The sequence below is a fragment of the Marmota flaviventris genome, chromosome X (genome assembly GCF_047511675.1).
Source record: "Marmota flaviventris isolate mMarFla1 chromosome X, mMarFla1.hap1, whole genome shotgun sequence".
Classification (NCBI taxonomy): Eukaryota; Metazoa; Chordata; class Mammalia; order Rodentia; family Sciuridae; genus Marmota; species Marmota flaviventris.
In genome coordinates, this window is record NC_092518.1 from 129,676,029 (window position 1) to 129,699,850 (window position 23,822).

The 23,822-nt window shown below is 39.9% G+C and overlaps 1 protein-coding gene across 3 annotated transcripts in view; it reads right to left on the bottom strand.

Annotated features, from left to right (window-relative positions):
- The window catches only part of Ids (iduronate 2-sulfatase), a 64,865-nt gene that overhangs the window by 34,112 nt on the left and 6,931 nt on the right, over positions 1 to 23,822 (bottom strand). For 2 of the 3 annotated variants that reach the window (XM_071606196.1, XM_071606197.1), the window contains exons 5-8: positions 22,025 to 22,225; positions 20,261 to 20,431; positions 15,377 to 15,503; positions 11,906 to 12,079 (exon numbers count right to left, since the gene is read on the bottom strand). In XM_071606196.1, coding sequence (XP_071462297.1) covers positions 11,906 to 12,079; positions 15,377 to 15,503; positions 20,261 to 20,431; positions 22,025 to 22,225 — 673 coding nt within the window. Of the gene's footprint in view, positions 1 to 4,585; positions 8,462 to 11,905; positions 12,080 to 15,376; positions 15,504 to 20,260; positions 20,432 to 22,024; positions 22,226 to 23,822 lie in introns of those variants that run through there. The other variant, XM_027924109.2, reaches the window with a different exon arrangement.

Sequence of the window (23,822 nt, forward strand, 5' to 3'; positions counted from 1 at the left end):
AAATGGCCCACATGGAAATTTTCCCAATTAGCATATCATAGAAAGTTTGAGTTGGGGAAGCCCTTAGAAATCATTCAGCATGAAAAGCAGGATGGAAAATAGGATGCAGAAAGTAAATAGGAGATGAAATATGAGCCAATTTAAAAATATACAGAGGATGACATATTCCAAGTGGGTGTTGTTGTTTTCTTTGTACAGTTTTCTAATTCTTCTATGACTGAGCAATACTTTCTCAATGAGGAACATAATATCATTTTAAAAGAAATAATCCAGTGTAACTCCTATATAGGCCAGGGAACTGGGATAGCAGAGTTTCTCTGGATAGTAGGAAACAGAAACCCAATCAACTACTATTACAGAAAAAAAGTTTTTTTTTTTTTATCTTCATCTCTATTTGAAAGCTCCATACCATCTTTAAAGATATTTTGCAAGGCTAAACTCAAAGGGCCACTCATCTTATAGTCAGCACACTATTTTAATAATTGAGTATGCATTCCTCAGTCATAAAAGTCTCAGAGACAGAGTTTTAGTAGTTGATTCTGTCAAATATTTGCCTGTGTTAGGTTTCTTGATGTTGCTACTATTGCCTTTTGGGCCAAATAGTTCTTTGTTGTGGGGGCCTTGCTTGTGCATGTTTCCTATAATCCCTGACCTCTACTCATTATATACCAACAACACCCCCTTCCTAGTTGTGACAGCCAAAAATGACTCTGGACATTGACAAATGTGCCCTGAGAGCAAAATTAAACCCACATGGGAACCACCTGCCTAGGTGATGCTTAATACTGTAGATGACAGAGAGCTCACCATAACTAGGAGCAGTCTCTTCCAACTATTCAACTTTTATGTTAGAAAGTTCAAATTCTGGTTGGCCTTCCATTCCCCTGCAGTCTTCCCTTGCAGCAATAGATGGCAAATTTAATCTGCTTTGCCTATGATGGGTCTGAAGTAATTTTATGACACTGCCATGCTGGGTTCCCTAGTCACCCACCTCTATTCATTCTCAAGTCTTCTCTCTCCCAAGTTAAAACATGTCCTCCTTCAACTGTTTCTCAAATGATATGTTGGGTCCTACCTGTATTAGGGCTGTCCTCTGACCTTGTTCCTGTTTGTCCATATCTTCATGACAGCGCTATGTACTCCACTAAGCACATTTTTACAGGTGCTTGGATCACCCCACCCTAACATCTTGGTTCTAGGGTCCACACTTATCCCTTAGGCCTACACTTAAACCCTTTCAAATTCCTGCAGTTCATAAGAAACTGGTAAGCTTGCTTGTCTGAGGACAGCAGGGAGGCTGAGCCATGAAAGGCAAGAGAAATTGACCATTCGTTGTGTATGTGGGTTTAAACTTTGCACCATGCACATATATTACCTGGTCACAACAAACAATCCAGCAAATAAATACATTAAAATTGTTTCACCTGATGATATTCACCCAATCCTCCCAGCCTATCCTGATCCATTTGGAAATTTATGTCTTCCAACAACCTCATTTACTCTACAAATATAATAAGCATTGCCTTCAAAATCTTTGGTGAAAGCCACTAATACGGATAGGTGGAAAAAGACAAGCCTAGGCTCATCAAGGCACTAAATCAAGACACTAAATATGCAGTTTTCTAGTTGGCACCCCACAAACCCACTAACTTCCTTCTTTTACCTGGTGGCTATTACCTAACTGGTTTTCCTAAACAGAAGTCCCATTGATGAGTCCTCTTTCTTTATGGGGAGTCTATCATAACTGCAGTGCAAGACGAGAGACATGCCACTGCCCGAAAAGTACTTCTAGACTCAACTGCAAATCACCACCTACCCTGAAGAATTAAACTCCTTGGCAAAACCCACAACAGAGCTGCCCTGGCCTCTCACAGGAAGGAATGGGTTGGTTACTTTTTTAAAAAAAATTTTAGTTGTTGAACCTTTATTTTATTTATTTATATGAGGTGCTGGGAATCAAACCCAGTGCCTCACACATATGAGGCAAGTGCTCTTCCATTGAACCACAACTCCGGCCTCAGATTGGGTACTTGAAGGGGGCAAATACAAGCAGTGGTATCAAGGTTTGTTAAATGGCTTCATTTATTTTAAGAAAGCATCTAGCAGTCCTGAAATGGCAGCAAGAATTGCACAATGATAAAGGCAAACTTAATGATTTATTCATACAATAATTCATGCTGCACTTAACACAAATATGAGTGTACATTTTTCAATAGTGTGGAAGAGATGAATTCATTAAAAAAGTTAATGAGTTTTGAATATAAATCACCTGCAAAAGTTTCTTTCAGAAACACACACAGAACAACTATAAATTGGGCAATGGTTTTGTAAATGCCAGCTTCAAGTCTGCTCCAAACCTTCTAACCCATATAAATCACTGTCCCTGATTTTTACAGAGGGAAAAACAAAAGTGGGTAATGCCTGGCCTTTGCTTCTCTCTTTGGCCAAGGCTTAAATCTTGCTTTTGATCAGGTGATGAATACTCTGCTCTTCCTTATCAGCAGTGGGGCTCCTTCTGTCTGGAAGTCAACCTAAACCACTTTTTGTTTTCTCCAGCCTAAACTCAACCCCCATCAGCAGACTAGGGAAATCACCTAGAATTCAGATTCAAATAAGAGCATCCTTTGATCACATCATGGGTGACAGTGATTTGGAAGACATAGAGTGATAATCGGGAAACTGATCACAAAGAAAACTCTTAAGGGTGGGCTCTCTATCACATCAGATGGCCTTTATTTTATTAATCAATGAGCAGAAGTGGCATATGCTCCATCCAGCAAGCAAGGAGATGGATAGGGATGCCAGCTGGAAAGTAGCATGTGGAAAGGCAAGATCCAAACAAAAGCAATGATGGTGACTCTATGGGTTATCTGAGAGCATCAACTATGTCATCCCTCTGGGCTTCAAAGTCTCATATGCAGAAGAGAGAAACTTCCCAGAGGAATCAAGAGGCCCCCAATCACAGTGGGGAATGAGGGAACTAGGCTAGATCAACCACAGTGACAGTGGGCTACGTCAAAGGCCAAAAAGACCTTGGAGAGGCCAAGGGAGAATCTAGGCTCTATTTTATTCCCAGATCCCAGACCATAATTCAAGACTCTTCAAATGCTGGACACACTGGTACACAACTGTGATCCCAGCAACTGGGGAGGATGAGTGAAGCAGGAGGACTTCAAGTTTGAGGCCAGCCTTAGCAACTTAGTGAGACCCTGTCTCAAAATAAAAAATAAACAAAAAAGGGCTGTGGATATAGCTTAGTGGTAGAGTGCCCCTGGATTTCAACTCCCACTACCAAAAAATACTTAAATAGGAGAATCCTCCAAAGAATTACAACCTGCAGGGTGGACTTGGGGGTAGAAAAAGAGTTGGGCACACTTTTGAGAATTCATAACCGAAGCCCTTCACACAGCAAAGATATGATTGGCTTGAACACCTGACAGGCAGCAGAAAGTTTTGGTCAAGGGTGGGAAAGAGACTTCCCCTTGCCACTCCCCAGAGAAACTTAAATGATACTTGTATACCCGTGTAGATAGCAGCATTATATGTTTAACACCCAAAAGGTGGAAACAACCAAGGCATTCATCGATGGATGGATGGAGAGACAAAAATGTGGCTTATGCATACAATGGAATATTATTCAGCTTTAAAAGGGAAGGAAATTGACACATGCTACAACATGGATGAACTTTGAGGACACTATGCTAACTTCAGTAAGTCAGTCACACAATGACAAATACTGTATGACTACATTCATATAATGTATTTAGAGTAGTCAAATCTAGAGACAGTAAGTAGAGTGGTAGTTACTAGGAGCTGGAGAGAAGTGAAAATGGATAGAGTTCATATTTAATAGGACAGTTTCAGTTTTACAAGAAGAAAAGATTTATGTATATGGACAGTGGCAATAGTGCCATTATGATGTGAAAGCACTTGACACCACTGAACTACATCATTAAAAATAGTTAAGATGAGCCAGGTGTAGTGGTGCATACCTGCAATCCCAGCAACCTGGGGGATTTCAAATTTGAGGCCAGCCTTAGCAAATTAGAAAAACTCTCAGCAATATAGCAAAACCCTATCTCAAAATCTAAAATTTAAAAAAAAGGACTGGGGATTTAGCTCAGGGGTACAGTGCCCCTAGGTTCAATACCCAGTAAATATAAAAAGTACCAAAATGGTTTAAGTGGCAAATTTTATGTTTATGTATATATTTTGCCACAATTTTAAATACATATTAAAATGTTTATTGTTCAGTAAAAAAGATTAATGTAAGGATGTGTTAACAATAATAACTGTCTGCTATTATGAAAAACCATTCTAATGTTAGATCACAAAAGATAGAGATTATATGTGGTAGATTTCAGCTATGTAAAGATGAAATGTCTGTATCTGTGCATATGCAGGTAGGCAGGAAAAGAAGTGTAAGGAAACACAAATGTCAACAACAGTAGCCATATTCTGAAGGAGTGGGCTTTTTTCCATCTTTGCTATTTTTCACAGTTTTCAAGTTTCACACAATGAGCATACATTACTCTTATAAAGGAGTGAAGAAACAGGGTACGTACAAAACCAAACCACAAAAAAATCAAGGAAAAATGACTATTTATTCACTCCAGATTGGGAAGGGGTCTCCATATTCAATAGGAAAAATATCACACAGGAAAATATTGATTTATTCACTTACTTTAAAAAGTAAAATTGATAAATAAAATTGAAAGGAAAATTCATATAGCAGCAAATGCCAAGTGTCGAACAATCATACAGAGTGAACAATGATAAAGGTGTCACCAATAAAGAATTAAAAGATAAAACAGGATATCACTTTCACTTTCACCTATTATTCTAATAGTGCTTTTTTGCTGTATGTTTTTTATTTGCATGCTTGCTGACTCTATTTTTAACTTTAGTACCCTAAGGTAGCAAAAGAGTTAGGAAAGGAGAACATGGGTGTGTTTTTTGACAATTTGGCACTGAGAGACTCTCCTAAGGGAATAATTTGAAATACATAGAAATTCTTTATTCACTAAGTTGATCATCACAGCATTATTTATAATACTGAAAATCTGTATATAACCTAGGTTTCCAACAATTGAAAGAAGATTAAGTTACAATAAAACTACACAATAAAATATATTACCAGCAATACAAAGTATCTTTTCAAAAATCTGTAATAACCACACATACTAGTTAGTGGAAAAGTAAGAACATAAATTTCATGATTAAGAACATAGTGTACTCACAGCAATGTGAAAAATTCACACCCCCAAAAAGACAAGATATTAAGTGATTATTTAAGATAAAACATACTTTTTTTCACCTTTTACTACATTTCTGTTTTCTGAATTTTTTTATAATTAACACATCAATTTGTAATTAGAAAAAAACACCCTTTTTAAAGTAAGGTGAACAGAAGACCTTTCAGGGGTGTTCATTTCATCCCAAAACACACTAGAGAGACACAAAAGCTTCAGTCTCTTGGTGGGGGCACAGGAGCCAGGCTGTGAAAAATGGCTGTGAGTGGGTAGGTGAAGAGAGGAAGGGCCACAGCTAGGAGGGGGAGGCAGGGACTGGCAAGGGAAAGTCAGCCAAGGGCAGGGGCATCGTGGAGCCAGGGAAGACTCTGACTGCTCAGCGGAGGTCTGTCTAGACCCATAGTAGGCACTGACGGTGTTCTCAAAGGGCAGGGGCAAGAGGGATTTTAGGAAGACACATGGATTCCTTTAGGAAAAGGGGAGGAAAGAGGAGGGGAGGTAAACTACTTGGGAAAGAGGGGAGAAGGACTGAGGCAATGGTGATGGAAGTGGAGAGGAAGAGACCACTGTGAACTCACTACTTACTCTACGCCTAAACCAAACATACTTTGCTCACCTCCTGACAAGTCTTTGTGGGAAAGTTTAGGATAAAGAAATTTCTCGCAGGAGTAACTCACCAACAGCCAGCAATCCAGCTCAAATCTAGAGATAATCCAGGACAGCTCTGTTCAACTGAACCTTCAGCCATGATGGAAATGCTCTAGATCCGTGGTTAGCAAGCACTTGAAATATAGTATGGCTGGGAATCTTCTTTTTAACTTTTATTTCATTTAAATTAAATTATATTTAAATAGCCACATATGCCTAGTGGCTACCAAGTGGACAGCACAGTTCAGCTTAGGACTCATCAAGAGGAGAATTTGGAGATTTTTTATACTAAAACTGTGCTTCAGGAAATCAGTGAGAAAAATGAAGCATACATATTGTAACCAACCAGGAGCTACAAATGGATATGAAATGAGAACCTAAATTAAAACTTATCATTATAACTATAAAGTAGGAGATAGAGCTAAATACACTGCAAATATGTCAAGAGGATTTCTAGACTGTATCATAAAAGTTAGTGCACACAAAGAGAGCAATAAAAAAGACAAATAATGAGAAAGAAAAAGCTGAGGAAAACCATCTACAAAAGCTGAAGCTTCCAAAGGAGAGTGAAATTCTGGAATTGGGAGAGATAAATAGGATCCTTTACTCCTTAAATAAAAATTGTTGCCTAAGTCACTCAACTGCGTAGAAGATCACTATGTTATATACATTTCTATCATAAGCTAATTAGTTAAAAATGCCTTTGAAATTTCAATAATTTTAATATAATATCTTGTCATTTTGGTCACAATTCAATGCACCACAGTAACTTAATCTAATTTGCTATATTTTATTTCACATTTACCTTGAAACATTGAGTGAGCCATTTGTAAAGAGAAAATTACTAAAATTACTCATTTTGATACAAGACAGACTATTTTAGATATTTACTGAGAAAGATGTTGTTTTGATGACTTCTGATATTTGATCAGTCTCATCATGTTATAAATACAACTTGTAAGTATTCTATTCAAGATAATATGGACTAAACTTATTACTATTACTTGCCTTTCTGGTTATTTTCTTATTTAGGAAATATGGAACTATATTCTGGGGGGAGTTGAAAATTACTTACTATATACTAATGAAAAGTTTTTACAATCCTCAAAATAACTCAGAATTTAACAAAATTTAACAAATTTAAGAAAACTGCTGTTTCCTTTAATAAGTAATTAAACATAGAATGTTTCCTGCCACCTACATAAGTGGACATCTGTAATCAATTATACCTAAATAAGAACATTTAAATGAGTCCGAGTCAAACCATGGATATAGTTATAACTTTAAATATTTTCACTGTAAATAACAGACTTCTAATAGATGGTCACTAAGTTTAAAGGTCATATTATTTGCTAACAAATTATTATTGGATCAAGAAAACATCTCAAAAGTTTTAACTTAATTTCCCATGAATTTCATGTCTCTAATCTACTAAGCATTTTTTTATTTGATTTAAAAATAACACATTAATAACGATGCATATTTTATCTTTGGAATTTGAAACCTTGTGGTCTTAGAAAATTGAAAATAGACTTTAAGGTACTGGCTTCTAGAATTAGTATTTAACTTTATAATTGAGAAAGAAATGTGAATTGTATATTAAAATTGATATATTTTTAATATACTGGTAAACCTAAGATATGTTATTAAAGTATAAAAATCAGGAATTTAGAGTAGAACTTAATTTGATATACAGTAACTTTTTGAAATGTACCAAATTCCACAAATAATTATTTCTTGATTATATATATGTTACTATTTGGTTAGTATGGCCTTGGTATAAAAAAGTATGACATAATTTTGGTTTGTTCATTTTGTACTTATTAAATGACTACACTATGGACTTTTTAAACAAGAGAAAAAGGCTCAGCCCAGCCCCAACCTAATTAACAATTACAAATTAATAAAGACTAAATGAAAAGGATTGGCTGTCACATCCTCTTGGGCCAAATGGTTGATGCATGTTTTGATTACCTCATACTCTGGTTCCTTCCAATATTATGGGTAATGACAAAATAACAACCTCTAATGCCTCCTCTCACCAGCTCAAGAGGAGCATGTTGCATTTGCCCTCCATTGTGGCAAAACTCAAGGCATCAATGATTGAGCAAGTTCTCCATGTTGGGAGTCATTATATATATTGTGATCCTGTAATGGATCAGAATCCACAAAATACAGTTCCCCTGCATGGATATCAGAAAAATTAGCCATAAATTCATCAGGATTGAAGCCAACCCATATAGTATACCTATAGTCTATGGTACGTATGGAGTAGCCCATGATCTTTATATCTTTTAAACTTGGCTTGTCAGAATTCCACTGAGGGGAGTCTGCAGGCCGGGGGTACTGGCTATAAGCAATCAACTCACGGGGGTTACTGCGGAGATATGGATCATTTTCTACATCATGGAATTGAAAATGCTTCAGAAGGTTCTGGCCTTCTCTACATAGCTCAACATGAAATGAAGGAACAGGGCAATGAGGAGGAACCTGTAGTCCTACAAGTGCAGCCAGCGTGGGGAAGAGAGACACAAGTTCCACAAGGTCCATGGTTTGCCTGCCTGAAACAGAAAATGACACAGCTGAATTTGTTACATTATAGAAGCCTGCCACACCAAACTAGATGAGTTAAGGAACCTGTCTAGACTCCACATGTTTTCTATTTGCTTGTATGTTTGTTTTCAACATTTATTTTTAGCAAAAGAAGTGTAGAAACACCACTAACTCAGCACCTCACCCTCCACTACATACTCATCCAATAAAATATCAAGATGCAAAATTGGTCCTCAGCCTATTGGCACTTTAGAAAACTACCTGACTTTGAAACCACTAGTGTAGTAACTGGATTCTGGCCAGCTTCATCAATTTAAGCTCTAACTATTGGGTAAAAGTTTATGATGGAATAGAATATTTCAAGTTTCACAATGGCACCCCACAGATCGCCCTTTTCTGGATGACTTTTTGATCCATCTTTCCTTTTTTCCCCATCTTTTCTTTTAATATGGTAAAGTACACAAAACATGAAGTTTATTATCATATCTACTTTTTAGTGGACAGTTCAGTGACAATAAGTATATTCATATTGATTCATCATGATCACCACCAATCATCTCCAAAATTTCTTTCATTTTACACATCAGAAACTCTGTCTCCACTGAACAGCAGCTCCCCATTTCTCCACCCCCAGAAACTGGCAACCCTCATTCTACTTTCTATCTCTGTGAATTTCTCTACTCTAAATATTGCATATTAGTGGGATCATATAGTATTTGCTCCCTTGTGTCTGGATTATTTCACTTTAAGAATAATGTCCTCAAGGTTCATCCATGCTCTAGCATATGTTGGAATTTCCTTCATTCTCAAAGCTAAATAATATTTCACTGAAGGTATAATACCACATCGTGTATGTCCACCCATTTGTCAATGGACACAGGTTTCTCCCACTTTTGGGCTATTTTGAATAGTACTGCTATGAATACTCATGTCCAGATTTTTATTTGAATACCTGTGTTCAATTGTGCAGTATATATATTTAGGTGTGGAACTGCTCAGTCATATGGTAATTTTGAGGACCTACCAATCTGTTATCCACAGCAGCTATACCATTTTACATTCCTGCTGCTAATACACAAGTGTTCCAATTTCTCAACATCCTCACCAATGCCTGGTGTTTTATATTTTTTATTATTATCCTCAATGGCAATCCAAAAACATGAGAAGGTATTACATCCACCTTTAAAATTTAAATCCTACACTTATCTTTACATCTTACATTGATTCCTGTTAAAACTGATCTTGGTTTTGTACTATCATTCTGGCATTTTGGATGGTTAAGAGATTGTTTAATAATACCTAATTTCAGGGGAGGGGAGGGGGGATAGTAGAGGATAGGAAAGGCAACAGAATACATCAGACACTAGTATGGCAATATGTAAAACAGTGGATGTGTAACTGATGTGATTCTGCAATCTGTTTACGGGGTAAAAATGGGAGTTCATAACCCACTTGAATCAAATGTATTGAATATGATATGTCAAGAACTATGTAATGTTTTGAACAACCAATAATAAAAATTTTAAAAAAAGTTTAAACATACTTTTTCTGTCTTAAAAAAAAGAAGTTTTTTTAAAAAGATACTTCACAATGGCAAAATTTGGCTGCTGCTACCATCACTTTAACCAAGTGGCCAAAGTGAGCATCGCTAACAATGGTACAAGTTGCCAAAAGATTCCCCCCACTGTGACAACAGAATTCACATGTATATAGTACCCTGATCAAAAATGTTCACTATGAGAAAACAAAGAGACAAATCTAGTGTGTGGGATACTCTACAGGACAAACCACCCTGGATGCATGTCAAAAAGGGAGGAATCAGATCACTAAAGTCCTTGTCAGCCATTGTGAGGACATGTACTTGTGAGATGAGAGCACAGGAGGCTCCTGAGTAGGTCTGTAGCAAGACTTGCCGAGGAATTTTTTTTGGTGGTAGGAATGGAACCAGGATCCAGGGCCTCACTGCATGCAAGGCAAGAGTCCTACCACTGAGCTACAGCCCCATCCCCTGTCTTGAGTTTGAAAGGGATCACTTAGGGTGTTCTGAGAAGGAAACACTCTAGTGGATCAATAGCACAAGGAAAGAGACCCTTCAGCAAGCAGCTGCTGGTGGCAGAGGAGATGATGAGAAGCAGAAAGGAACAGATTCTGAATGAAGAGTGGTGTGCTTGCTGATGGACTGCAGATCACATATGGAATATGAGAGAAAGAAAGATTAAGAAGATTCTGTAATTTTTGTAGTCATGTCCTGAAAAGAGTGTCAAAGGCAAGGCTTAAGGTAAAAGAGCTAGATGTTCAACTCCAGGGATGAAAGACTAGCCAAGTAGAACCTGCTACTGGACATGAAATTTACAGTTCAGAGAAAAGATACAGGTTAGCGATAAAATTTGGAGATAAGATGGATGATGGCACAGGTACATGAAATTACAACTTGGTGATTATCTCCCAACAAAGGTTTCAAGAAAGAGTCTTACCTGTAAGAATATTTCTCCCAGCAAACAAAGGGCTAAAATTGTAACTGAAATTGTTTAACCTTTCAATGATGGGAAAGAAGATAGAGTATGCATTGACCAAAAATTAAGTGTGCAGGAAATAAAATCAGGCAGTATAATTAGCAAACTCCACGGTCCAGAAAGGCCAGAATAATGAATCCCAAGATAAATTGAAATAGGAATCAATATAAAGTACAAGGCTTAGATGCTAAAGATGGATTAAATATGTAAGTCCCAAAATGGGGAGCCTGGCTTAGCACAGTTTATGAAAAAAAAAACACTCTAAAAAGAGCATATAAGACTAGCATGGCATCTGAAGTGCATTATTTACCTCTGAAATGCACCAGGTAGATTAAGTCATGATAAAACTCACAGGAACCCACACAAATCACCCCATATGGGCAGAAAGGATATCTGGTTTCAAAGCTTTGAAGAACTGGCACTTAAAAGCCCAAGTCAGCTTGCCCTTTACTATTGCATGACACAAAGCAGAATCACCCAGTAAATTTTACAGATCCAATGGTTAACTAGTTCAATGAGCTGCCAAAAGGGAAAATACTCCCCTTAAAAAGGGCTGAGTCCATGACAAAAGTATACAGGTTAAGGACACCACTGATCTGTTTGGGGGACAGCCCCTTCTATGCTCTGTAGCATTCTGTTGCCATCTTACAACAGCCCTCCCTACCTTGGGAGGGCTACTGCTGCTTTGCCCTACCTCCTTCTAAGGCCCCTCATGGACAGAAGCCATACTTTTCAGTTCTGGCTCTGCCAATCCTCCCTTACCCACAGCATGAGAGATGTTCAGGAACCACATGCAGACTAAAAAATATTGAGAAGAAATTCTAACATACACCAGAAGTGGGGACTATGTGAGCCTGCAGCCTATGATTCAATGAGGTGGTTCACATGTAAACTAAAGGCACTCTTAGCTAGGCAATATCACCCCTGTATATACTATACCTGGCTCCATCAGTTCTGTGGTGGAATTAAAAGGATCAAGGTAAGGGAAAAACTTCTCTCCTGCCTTTGGTAGCAAAGCTGTCTTTCCAGGAACGTAGAACATCAGGGGCACACGAGTAGTGACGTCAAAATTGCTGTATTTGGCCCATTCTCCATGTTCACCAAGGGCCCACCCTGGATCATAAAAAGCACAGAATGACAGGAAATTAAAAATCAGATCAAAACTTATATACTTTAGCCACCATTTCAATTCCTGTTGTAAAGGCCAAAAGAACTAAAACCTCATCACCTCAAGGAAATTCCTCTAGAATTACCACAAAAAAGATGATTTCACCTGATGCTGCTTTATTCAAAGTCAAACATACATCCTCAATGATGAAACATTTAAAAAGGAAAAATATATATTAAATTCCCAAGGTAAAATATCTTCTTTTAATCAGGAACTAACAAATACACCCATATTGGGCTTTGCAGAACCAGTGGGCCCCAAGCAGACAAGTCCCAACTGCCAAGACAGGCTTTCTTTTTAATGCTGAGGATCGAACACAGGGCCTCGTGTGCTCTATTGATCAGCTACATCACCAGCAGTTCATTCTTCACTATATGGAGACCCTGAAAGACAGAGTGTCATCATTTCCCTGTCCTATGTTCATCTATCTCTTGACTCATAACCCCAGAAACTCAGGTTTACACATCTGGGGTTGTACCACCAAAATGTGAGGCTATGGTACTGTGGCATTAGACAAGGATACCTTGCACATTTCATAAGACATACCATATGTGAAGAAAAGCAAACCTTTAGTTTTGAATCCTTAACCCTGATTAAAAACCATCCTTAAAACTTATTTAAAATACCCTTGTAGAAAATAGTTTACATATTCCAAGTTGGAAATTCCCTATCTTTTTAATACAAAACTTGTTTTGTACTATCTTTTTTGATACAAAAACTGTTCATGATATAGACTGTTCATGAAGTATTTACAAAACAATCAAAGACACTGAAAGTGGCTATGAGTGGATTCAATAAGGCATTGGAATGATTCTGTATTTTATCCATCATAGCTATATCTGCTAAACTTTCCCAGAGGATGGTACAGAGTCCAGCACAAAAACTCACTGACTCAATCTACAGATGATATTGGGGCTACAAATTACAGAATAGGGCTGGAACATGTTCTGAGTCAACAGTGCTCTCCTAGAAAACCCAGAGTTGAAAAGAACCTTTCATATATCAGTAATCAAAGCAGACTTCATGTCTGTTATAAATGCTCAAGGTTTTTAAGCATGCAAGATAGTTGGAGGATTGGCGTGTTCTCCCTCCTTCTCTCTGGCCAACAGTGCTGAGGTTAGGTAGGGATTTTTCAAGTACTCTAAAGGAGGTCAATGAGAATCAGTTTCCAGGGTCCATGAGCTCAGTGAGCTGGGTGAGGGCCAGCACTATACCTCCACATGTCCACTATCTCTAGGAAGACAAGGTAGCCTTGACCCATGAGGCCTGGTGACTTGGTCAGTTATCAGCAGGCTCCTAGGGCACCAACTTGCAGGTTATATTGGCATAAACTTAAGAATATGAGGTCCAAGAAGCCTTTGGGACAGGAAAGTGAAGGGTCCCAGCAATGGGACCTCAGGAGTCACCTCCTTGAAATCTAACTGGGGTACACACAGCAGTCCTAAAGGTACACCAGCCAAGTTCTCTGCGGCATCCCCAAATATGGGCACTCAGAGCCCACAGGCCTGTTGGCCATGATAGGCTGTCTAGCACCATGCATGGACAGCCCCCTAGCCCACCAAGCACAGGGTCTGGTACTTGACAAATACTCAATGGATAGCTATGGACTGCCTAACTGCAAGAACACATTGCTCAGTCTTGTGCTGGGTTTCCGTCTGGTCTGCTATAGCCAGGGGCAAATATTTGAGAAAGGAGAACATAAGCCTGTGAGAGTCCCAAGGGTTCATCTTGACACCAAGAAGAAGAAACCAAGGACTTTGAAAAGCAACTGAGAAGGCTTCTGGCTCTTTCCCCAGAAGCCTTGCATGAGGGGAAGGCAGTAAAAGCCAGCCCAAGAATTATGAGCTAGATGGGAGCCGGTTCATTCTCATGCTCAGACCTGCCAGTTCCTGATTAGATGTGCAGAAACCATCATGTTTTACCAATTCTCTGGTGGTTCTGATGCAGTATATCCCAGGAAGGCACACTGAGGTGGGTTACTATAATCAACTGCAACTGCCTCAGAGCAAAGAGTATGTCTAAGTAAGCTAGGCACTGAGAAGTGGGGTAAGAAGTGGATGACAGAGCATTAGGAATATGTGAACAATTATGGCATTTCTGTATATAATACAACACAACAGACCTTTACAAAGGAAAAGTCAGGCCTGAGAGATGACAGGGAGAATTTTCTGTGACAAAGTTAAGTAGGAAAAATGTTTTTAAAAGTTCATATAACAGTAAACATAGTATAATCAACTATGTCTTATGATATGTTATATGTTACATACATACATATATCCCCATATATGTATGTGTACAAGGTATACATCGGAACTCCAATCTATTGGCACCTGTTTAGTCCTGGGAAGGTAGCATAACAGGATAGGGCATTCTGGCCCTGTATTATATTCTTCATATCCTTTTTTCTTTATGAGAACATACTATGATTTACTACTGTATCATTGCATATTTGATGATATGGAAGAACCATCTTTCTTTTTCTATGTATGATAATGGTATTATGGTTACACTTAAAGAGGCAATGCTTTTTTTTTTTTTTTTTTTTTAGAAACAGTGATTAGAAAACAGAACCATCTAGGATTTGTTTCAAAAAATTCAGTGTTAGAAGGAGTGGGTAAGGAGGAGATAAACAAGACTATCACTAGTAGAAAATGTGGAAGCTGTTGTTTTATTTTCCACTCTTGGGCATGCTGAAAAATTTTCATATTAAAGAGCACATTTTTCAAATTAAAGAGCATTTCTATATTTGGAAAAAGTAGGAAACAACCTTAGGAGATATAAACAGTTGAGAAGCCTGGTCTCTTGACGGAAAGGGTAGTAGGGATGGGGTAAGACATATCAAAACCAGCCATATCTGAGGGCTTTGTTGGGTTCTGCCAAGACTGTTCTGGATTCTCTTCCACCCCCACCCCCCCAAAAAAAAAACCCTAAAAGTCCTCCAACCCTCAAGGTTAGCAATGGTGATTAGAAGAGCTTTCCCACAAATGGAAGGTTCTTGCTGAGTGCATAAAGCAAAAGTTACTACAGGCCCCCCCACCTACCTGCACCTCCAAGTATCAAAGATGGAGGTCCCAGGACTAATAATCTGATCCTAAAACACCCAAGAACCTGGACTCAGGGTACTGCAGATTCACACACACACAAAAAAGAACATGACCATGTATATGGAATTTTAAAAAGTATGTTTCACAGGAAAGCTGAGATGCTTTGAGTGACTCATCAGGGCATTTCAAAATGCTTACCATGATCAGAGGTAAACACAATGATCGTATTGTTGGCCAGCTGAAGATCATCCAAAGTACTCAAAAGGTGGCCAACCTGTGTATCCAAATAGGAAACAGAGGCAAAATAGCTCTGGCGAATTTTCCGCTGCAAATAAAATAAACAATAATAAATCAATAATGAAAGTGAGTGTAATTTTAATCGCTGTGGCATACACAGAGATAATATCCACCTGAGCATCTCTCTCAATCCCAATTCCTCTGTTGATGCTCTCATTTAAAAAAAATAGCACTCCCTTTCCTACTTTCTGCATCCCCTCACACACTGAGTCAACACGATCTGCAGGTCCAAAGATTCATTTCTAAGTGAACTAGCTTTCATTTTAGCACACAGATCATGGAAGATGGATGCCATTTACTACTCCTTTCTGTGTCCCTCACATATTCTGGTGGGTCCCAGGAGATCCATAAACTGGATGGCTTAAGAAAGCATAAATGGATTGGCTCCAAGCTCTGGAGGCTAGAAAGCTGATATCAAGGGGTAGAGAGGGCCATGTCTGCCTGAAAGTTCTAGGGGAGGATTAGGCCTCTTTCTAGTTCTGGTTCTAACTTCAGTGTATCTGCTAGGAATCATAATTTAACCCACAACAACAGTCCTGAGTCAGTGTTCTGACCACTTTCACACCCAGCAAGAGATGGCAATTGCTTATCTCTGTGCCATGACTTTCATGTGTAGCTCATTTCTACAAAATTCTCATCAGGCAAGAGAAGAGCAACTGAAGAACAAGAAAGGAGCAGCCACAGTCCCTGAACCCAGGAGAAACTTTAGGGACAGCTATATCATACCCTGAAGTAAAGGAGCCATCAGCCTCTCCTAGGCCAGCTCGCCTTCAGCCTTGTTAATAAGTGTTAATGAAAAGGATGAATCCCCCTTTGCCCCTCACCAAGGGGTAAGAAGCATGAGAGCTGCTGACTTATCAGATCAGCCACAGCCTCTTTTGCACATATGGTCCCTATCTTATCATCTGGACCTGTCAGCTTCTTTTCATTGCTAAGGTTAGGACAGTCATAAACCTTTCCCAAATCTCTACTTGTGAGGAAGAGAACAGATACACATCTAGCCTTCTAGAAGAATTAATCTGAATCCTGGCCTATTTATACATTTTAGTAGACAGTCTTCAGTCTGTAATTTGGAGAACTATAGTCCTCCTGGAGACCAGAGACACCAGTCAGGATGTCTCTGCCCTATATAAGGGTATTCCCTCCTTCTTCTCCTGGTCCCTTGAGATTAGGCAATAAATAAACTGGCATGGTTCTCAACTCTATTGAGCCATATGATCAGTGAAAAATAATTACACATACATTATTGGTGGGGCCCAGGGCTGACCAAGGACAATGAGTGTTCAAGTGTGCTTGGAAAATTAGGGAAGGCTTCAGAGAGGATTTCACATTGCAGAAGAGTAGCTGCTATCAGACAAATGGGGGTAGGATGTTCTAAGCAGGGGCTGCGGGATGTGGAATGGTGTGGAATCATGACAAAGCAGAGAATCCCTAGGGCTGAAGAATAACCTGGGAGGGCAGAGGGAGGCAAGTTACACTGAAAAAGTAGGCCAGGACCAGATGAAATGGACCTAGCAGGTCCCTCCAAGTAGCCGAAGTCCCAGGCTGCAGGCCAAGGGAAGGAATCACTGGGGTCTTTCAAGGTGAGGAGATGACACAATTTGAGCTACAGGTTAATAAGAGTACAAATAAAACTACTGTCCAGAGTACAAATTCTAGTGGCTTTAGACAAACATCACTAGATAACTGCTGGACACCTAAGAAGTACTCAACAATTTGTTGAGTGAACAAAACATTGCAAGACCCAGACCAGAAAGATGTACTGAAAGATCCAGAGAACCGGTAGATTTTAGAGGAAATTGGGGAGATCAAGCAGATGTGGAGGAGGGGAAGAAGCAGGGAAGAGGAAGGAGATGATAAATCCAAGGGTGACTCTAGAGTTCACATTCAGCTAGTGGCATGATTCACAGGCATGTGATGAGCAGGGAAATATAAGAGGAAGAAGAGACAGACCACGGTGGTGGCCTGACCACATGGAAATCTATGCAGCTGAGGTCTCCACAGTAACCTGCCTGAGAATGGCTCTCAAAGGTGGGTGGACATGCAAGTCTGAAAATCAGAAGCAAGACCTGGGCTGAAGGGGTATTTCTGGGAGTCATCTGTCAGCAGGTCTGAGATGAGCTAGGCAGATAAGAAGGGGAAGAACAGAGGGGAACTTAGACGGACCCTGGATGACAGCATGTAAGTGGGGGGAAACAGAAACAGTGGCCTGCCATGGAGACTGGAGCAGAGGGGTCCCAGGAGGGCTGGCAAGGATGCCCAGGAGGTGAAAACTTCCAGAAGACATGAGGCTGGTCAATGATGAGAAAATAGCACAGAGCTCAAGTAAGGTCAAGAACAACAAGGATGGATCTTATTTACTAACAAGGTCAGCGACCACTCAGGTGAGATAACTTAGTGGGTTGGGAAGGCAGAAGCCCAAGCAGATAAAAAGAACAAATGCACAAGGAAGCCATGGACACAGGTAGAATAGACCACTCCTTACTCTTGCTCAAAGGGCAGGTGAGTGGGGAGAGGGGGCAAAAAGGGAGAGAGAAAGCAGGAAAAGAGGAGAAATAGGCAGCTGCAAAGGAGAAGGTACTTTTTAAAGATGTCAGTGACATGAGCAGACTTAGAGGCTGCAGGGAAAGATAATGGGAAGGGAAAACTCACTGAACACGGGAAAGAAGCCAAGTAGAGAGCTCACATGGGCAGCTGAGTGCGTTGCTGCCTCATGGCTGCATAGATTCTCTCCAGCAGCCCTCATTATGGACTGTCTCATGATCAGAATACTACATGTGAGACAAGGATGAATGAAAAAGAGTGCTAAGGGGCTGGCAAGAACAGTAAGTGGCAAGCCACAGGGCCTTAGCAATTCAGGGAAGAAAAAAAGCCAAGAGGCCACCTAGACAGAGTGGACAAGGAAGAGTCCACACTCCGGCAATCCCTGGAGGTGTGCAGTGAGCTGCAAGCTGAAGGGGTCATGGTATGGTGACCAAGAAGGAGCAGGCCTGGGAGATGGCAAACACCTGAGGACACTGGCTCACATAGGGCTGAGTAAGAGGGCTGGAGCTGACAAGAGCATATAATTGAGAGGCTCAAGAGAGAAGTGAGACAGGGCTTAGACATGAACATCCAAAGCTTCAGGTCCTGAGAATATCAGGGTTCACTCTGGGTCACGCTCTCTGCTACCTGTCCAACAGACACAGGTATAAAGAAGGGAGTTGGAAAACTTCAAAGAGAACTCATCATGTAATTGGTACTGTCCTAGATGCTTCCACATGTACCCTTTAGTTCTCTCTGAAAACCTCCTCAGTTGGTATTATTGCAGAAAACATTCACCCATCATGTTTCCATTTTAAGGATAAAGAAACTGAGGCTCAGAGAAATAAAGTAACTCTGCAGAGTTCATGCAACTGGTATGAGGTAGAAAGGGAATTTGAACTCACACTGTTTGGAACTAACAAAACCAACCATGTGGTTTTAGTTACACTTCTCTGGGGTGACCTAGTTCCACCTGATGCTAACTTGATGCAGTGAGGCCAGTGTCATTTCTCTGCCTTTAGTCTCCTCACCTGACAACAGAAGGGACAGACACCACTGGATTCCCAAATGGGCCAAAGCAGATGGCCAAAACAAATGCTCAATACCCATCCCAGCACCGAGTATTCATCCCAACACCCAGTCCATTGCAAAGTCCATTTTAAGTGACTGTCACTAATAAGGCTTCCAGACATAAGACTCAGAGCTGCAATTTAAGCCACCTCATTATCAGAACCCAGCAATGCAAAATTAGAAAATAAACAAACTGTCAAATTTGTTGCTTTACAAACTTTCACCACTTGCTAATAAGGAAACTCAGGAATCAAACAGATTTGAGGAGCATATACCCCTCACCCCTCAAACTCTGGCTGTGCAAACTCAGGAGTCACATGGATGACTCTGAGTGCATCAGAATCACTGATGTGCCTTTTGAGGAAATGTGTATTTTGGGGTTCCATCTCCAGCTTCCAACTCTGGGTCAAAAATCTTATATCCAACAAGCCTACTAGGAAATTCTGATGCAGGTGTGTCAGGAAACACACTTTGAAAACATTGCCATGTTCCTTCCATTCACTATAGCCTACCCATCTCAGCATTCATGTAATAAAGGAAGGGCTCTACATGGAAGATTCTGGAAAGATTTGTTGGTCAGCATGTCTTTTTCACTCAGGTGGGAGAGATGGTGGATAATCAGTCAGCATGATAATTCTAATTTTCTGGCTGCTCTTCCCCCCAATCATGGCAAAGGGATATCAGACATCATAGCTGGACAGCACTGGCCATGATGGCACCCAGTCACCTCTGTGCCAAGACCTAGTTAACCCAGTCAAATTGAGAGTGACAGGTGCCAATACAGGCTTTCCCACAGAGGGAACCTCCAGTACCAGCAAAGTGAGTATTCTGAGCTGCTCAAGAGTTGCCCATATCCTACAATTGAAGAATCGTAACTCACATTAAACAGCATCTTCCATGAGTTAGGGATATTGAACCAGACTCCTTCCTCTCCCCCATCCCTCCTGTAGCAAGTCACCAAATCTCTGGATTCTCCCTTCTCTGAAAGTTTAAACACTGGCCAGGAGACTTTTGATTCACCCAGTACTGTCCATGTCCTACAGAACACGCCCCACCCAGCACTTGGCACAACACCATGCATAAAAGTTCTTAATAAAACACTATAAATGGAGTAGTGGATGTTGTAATGAAGAAATTGGATTGACCAATGACATAAGTGCCTGATACATTCTGGAAATATGTCTTTGGTACCTGAAAGTCCACAGGAATTGGGCCATAGGGTACACTGATGTTTAAGGCTTGGACGTCTTCCCGCTGCCTGATGTCCATCCAGGGGTTGTAGGCTACAGGAGGTAGGCCATCGGGGACCTGGGGATCAGGAGCCAGGGTGATGTTCTCCAAGGGGTACAACTTCTGAAATTCCTTTGGGAAAAACAAACACAGAGCCACAAGGTTGTCATTCTGTTGGCAATGGCACAAGGCTGTGGCTCTTCAGGTGTTTATGTGGCCTTTTCTCTAAGCCTGAGATGTATTTACATCATGGCTTACTAATGACCCCCAGGTACTCATTCCCCTCCTGAAGTCAGGCCTTAGGTCACCCTCGTGAGATGCAAAAAGCAATGAAATCATGCAACTTTTATTTCCTAGGAAACAAGCAGTGGTATATCTCTTCCCTCATGTGGGCAGATGCCCTTCTGTTTCGGTCCTATCTCACTTCCAACCCATGAAAGTGTGCTGAGGTGTTCTGGGTTCTCCAAACCACTCTCAGGCCCAATAATTCATTACAACTCACAGGACTCAACATATAGTCACACCCACCACTATGGTGTATTACCAGATACAATCAGCAAAGGGAAAAAGCTCATGAGGCAAAAATCTGGAGGAAAACAATAACAAGTTTCTAGAGTCCTCTCCCCAAAATGTCACACAGAATGCACCTTCTTGTCCCAATAATGAGGTGTGTGACAACATGTATAAAATGCTACCAGAAAGGGAAGTCTATTAAAGCCTCAGCACCCAGTGTGGTTTGGGCCTGATCACATAGGCACTCTCAACCTGGAACACACCAAAAGTCTAGGCTCCCAAAAGGAAACCAGGGGTTCAGCATATACCTTAATGTTTGCCTAAACAGTTTAGGCATAGTAAGCCACACTTATGAGTTCTGGGAATGGTGGCAACACTCCCAAAATCAAAGTTCCTAAATGCCTACCAAGGGCCAGCCTTATAAGCAGGTCTTTCAAAGGTTCATGGCTAGGATAGCTTTGAGAACTCCTTTCTGCAAAGAAGCAGAAGAGGCAAGTCTCTTAATTCTATCAAGAGGGTTGGTAGTTTCTGACAGGAAGGCATGATACCCTAGGCCAGTCAAAACAAGATACCTGCAACATCAAAGAATATACCTTCTGGTCTCTACTCTCATTACAAGTGAGGGGCCGTCTTTGTGAAGTCAAAAAAGCTGAGCTGCTCAGGCCCAAGGAAAACACAATAAATAAAACTGAAAAATATTATTAAAAGGAAATTACTACATGCTCTAAGTGATTGGATTTGAGGCAACAGGATTTGAGGTTCCAACAAGCAATGCAGTGTGTATAGGATCTAATCTGACAGGCTCATGGGGGTAGAAGAAAAGGGAGTTGGTGAAGAGAGCTCCAAATTCCCTGGAACTGTGTCCTGAGGACTATCCCTTATTATAGGTTTTTAGTGGCTTTGGCTCAGTTATCTATGATCATAATCCCACCCAACATTTGCACATTGAGTTCAATGAAAGGAAATAAAATCCTCCAGTGGAGAGAAGTAGAAAGCCAAATATTTATTGTAAGATCCTTACATGTTCTAAGACTACTTGTCCTTGAGATCTGACTCCTGTCTTCACTCCACTATGCATACTAGGTAGCCCCTATCAGGCATCCCTGGTAACTGGGGATGGCAGGGTGAAGCCAGCTTCACTACACAAATCCCTTCCTCAACAAATAACAAAGTTGTAGTAGCTGCTAGATCAGCCCTCAGCCAGCTCTTCACCTTGGGGTATCTGAAGGGGATGTGCGGCTTATGGTACCCAACAGCCAGGAAGAAAGGACTGCCAGTTGTTTTCATCTTTTCCAACAATCGTATGGCTTGCTCAGTGCTCTGTTTGTCAGGCAAGGTGCCCTCGGGCACATCCACTATATCCACAGGACAAAGCAGGTTGGCATGAAGTTCTCCATCTTGTCCCCTACATGTCTTTCAAAACAAAATTATGTAACATCAGATTTTTAAATACAAGAAACAGAAATCATGAAGGTTACATACAGAGATTTAATATTCATATCACCAGTCCCTTAGCTGTTAGTCAAACAGAGTGAAGAGGCATATCAGAAGTAGAACTAAACCAGAGAGGTAACTCTTTTCTGGGCAGGAGCCAGAAATCCACAGCACTTAAGCTTCTTACTGCTATTTATCTGTCTCCAAGCCATAACTCATTATAAAATAACCCAAGTAAACTAATTATAGGAAAAAAATCTATATCCAACTCAACAATGAAAAGTAAACAAGCCAATTAAAAATGGGCAAAGGACTCTAATAGACATATTTCCAAAACAATATACAAATGGCTAACAGCACATGGAAATATGATTAACATAATTAGTCATTAGGGTAATGCAAATGAAAACCACAATGAGATACCACTTCACCCACAAGGATGGCAATGTTTTAAAAACAGAAAATAGCAAGTTTTGGCAAAGATTTAGAGAAACTGAAACCCTCATACATTGCTGACAGAAGTATACAATGGTACAGCCTCTTTGAAAGATAGTTTGTCAATAATTCCTCAAACAGTGAAACATATTTGTTATATAATCTAGCAATTGTATCCCTAAGTATATACCCAGGAAAATGTTTCTAAATGTCTGCAAAAATATGTGAATATTGATAGCAACATTATTCCTAACACCCAAAAAGTGGAAAGAACTCAAATATCCACTAAGTGATAAATGGACAAACAAAATGTGATATTATAGAATGCTATGTACTCATATAAAGAATGGTACATACTACTATATGGTAGAACCTCAAAAACGTTATGCTAAAATAAAAGAAGCTAGATATATGTGGTTACATTTTATATGATTCTATTTATATGAAATGTCCAGAATAGGTAAATCTACAGAATAAGAAAGTAAATTAGTTGATGTCACAGGCCAGAGATTGGGACGAAATATGGAGTATCTGGTAATGGGAACAGAGTTTGTTTCAGGGGTAATGAAAATGATCTAAAATTGATTTGATTAACAACTGCACAACTCTGTAGATACACTAAAAAAATAAGAGTTAAAAGAGACAGTTTTTATATCATCTTCTGAGAATTGTCTGTCCAGGTCCTTGGACCACTTATTGATTGGGTTATTATTTATTTTTTGGTGCTTAGCTTTTTGAGTTCTTTATAGATCCTAGAGATTAGTGCTCTATCTGATGTGTGAGGGGTAAAAATTTGCTCCCAAGATGTAGCCTCTCTATTCACCTCACAGGTTGTTTCTTTTGCTGAGAAGAAACCTTTTAGTTTGAATCCATCCCATTTATTGATTCTTGCTTTTAATTTTTGTACTATAGGAGTCTTATTAAGGAAGTTGGGGCCTAATACCACATGATGAAGATTAAGGCCTTCTTTTTCTCCTATTAGATGCAGACTCTCTGGTTTAATTCCTAGGTCCTTGATCCACATTGAGTTGAGTTTTGTGCATGGTGAGAGATAGGGGTTTAATTTCATTTTGTTGCATATGGATTTCCAGTTTTCACAGCACCATTTGTTGAAGAGGCTATTTTTTCTCCAACATACGTT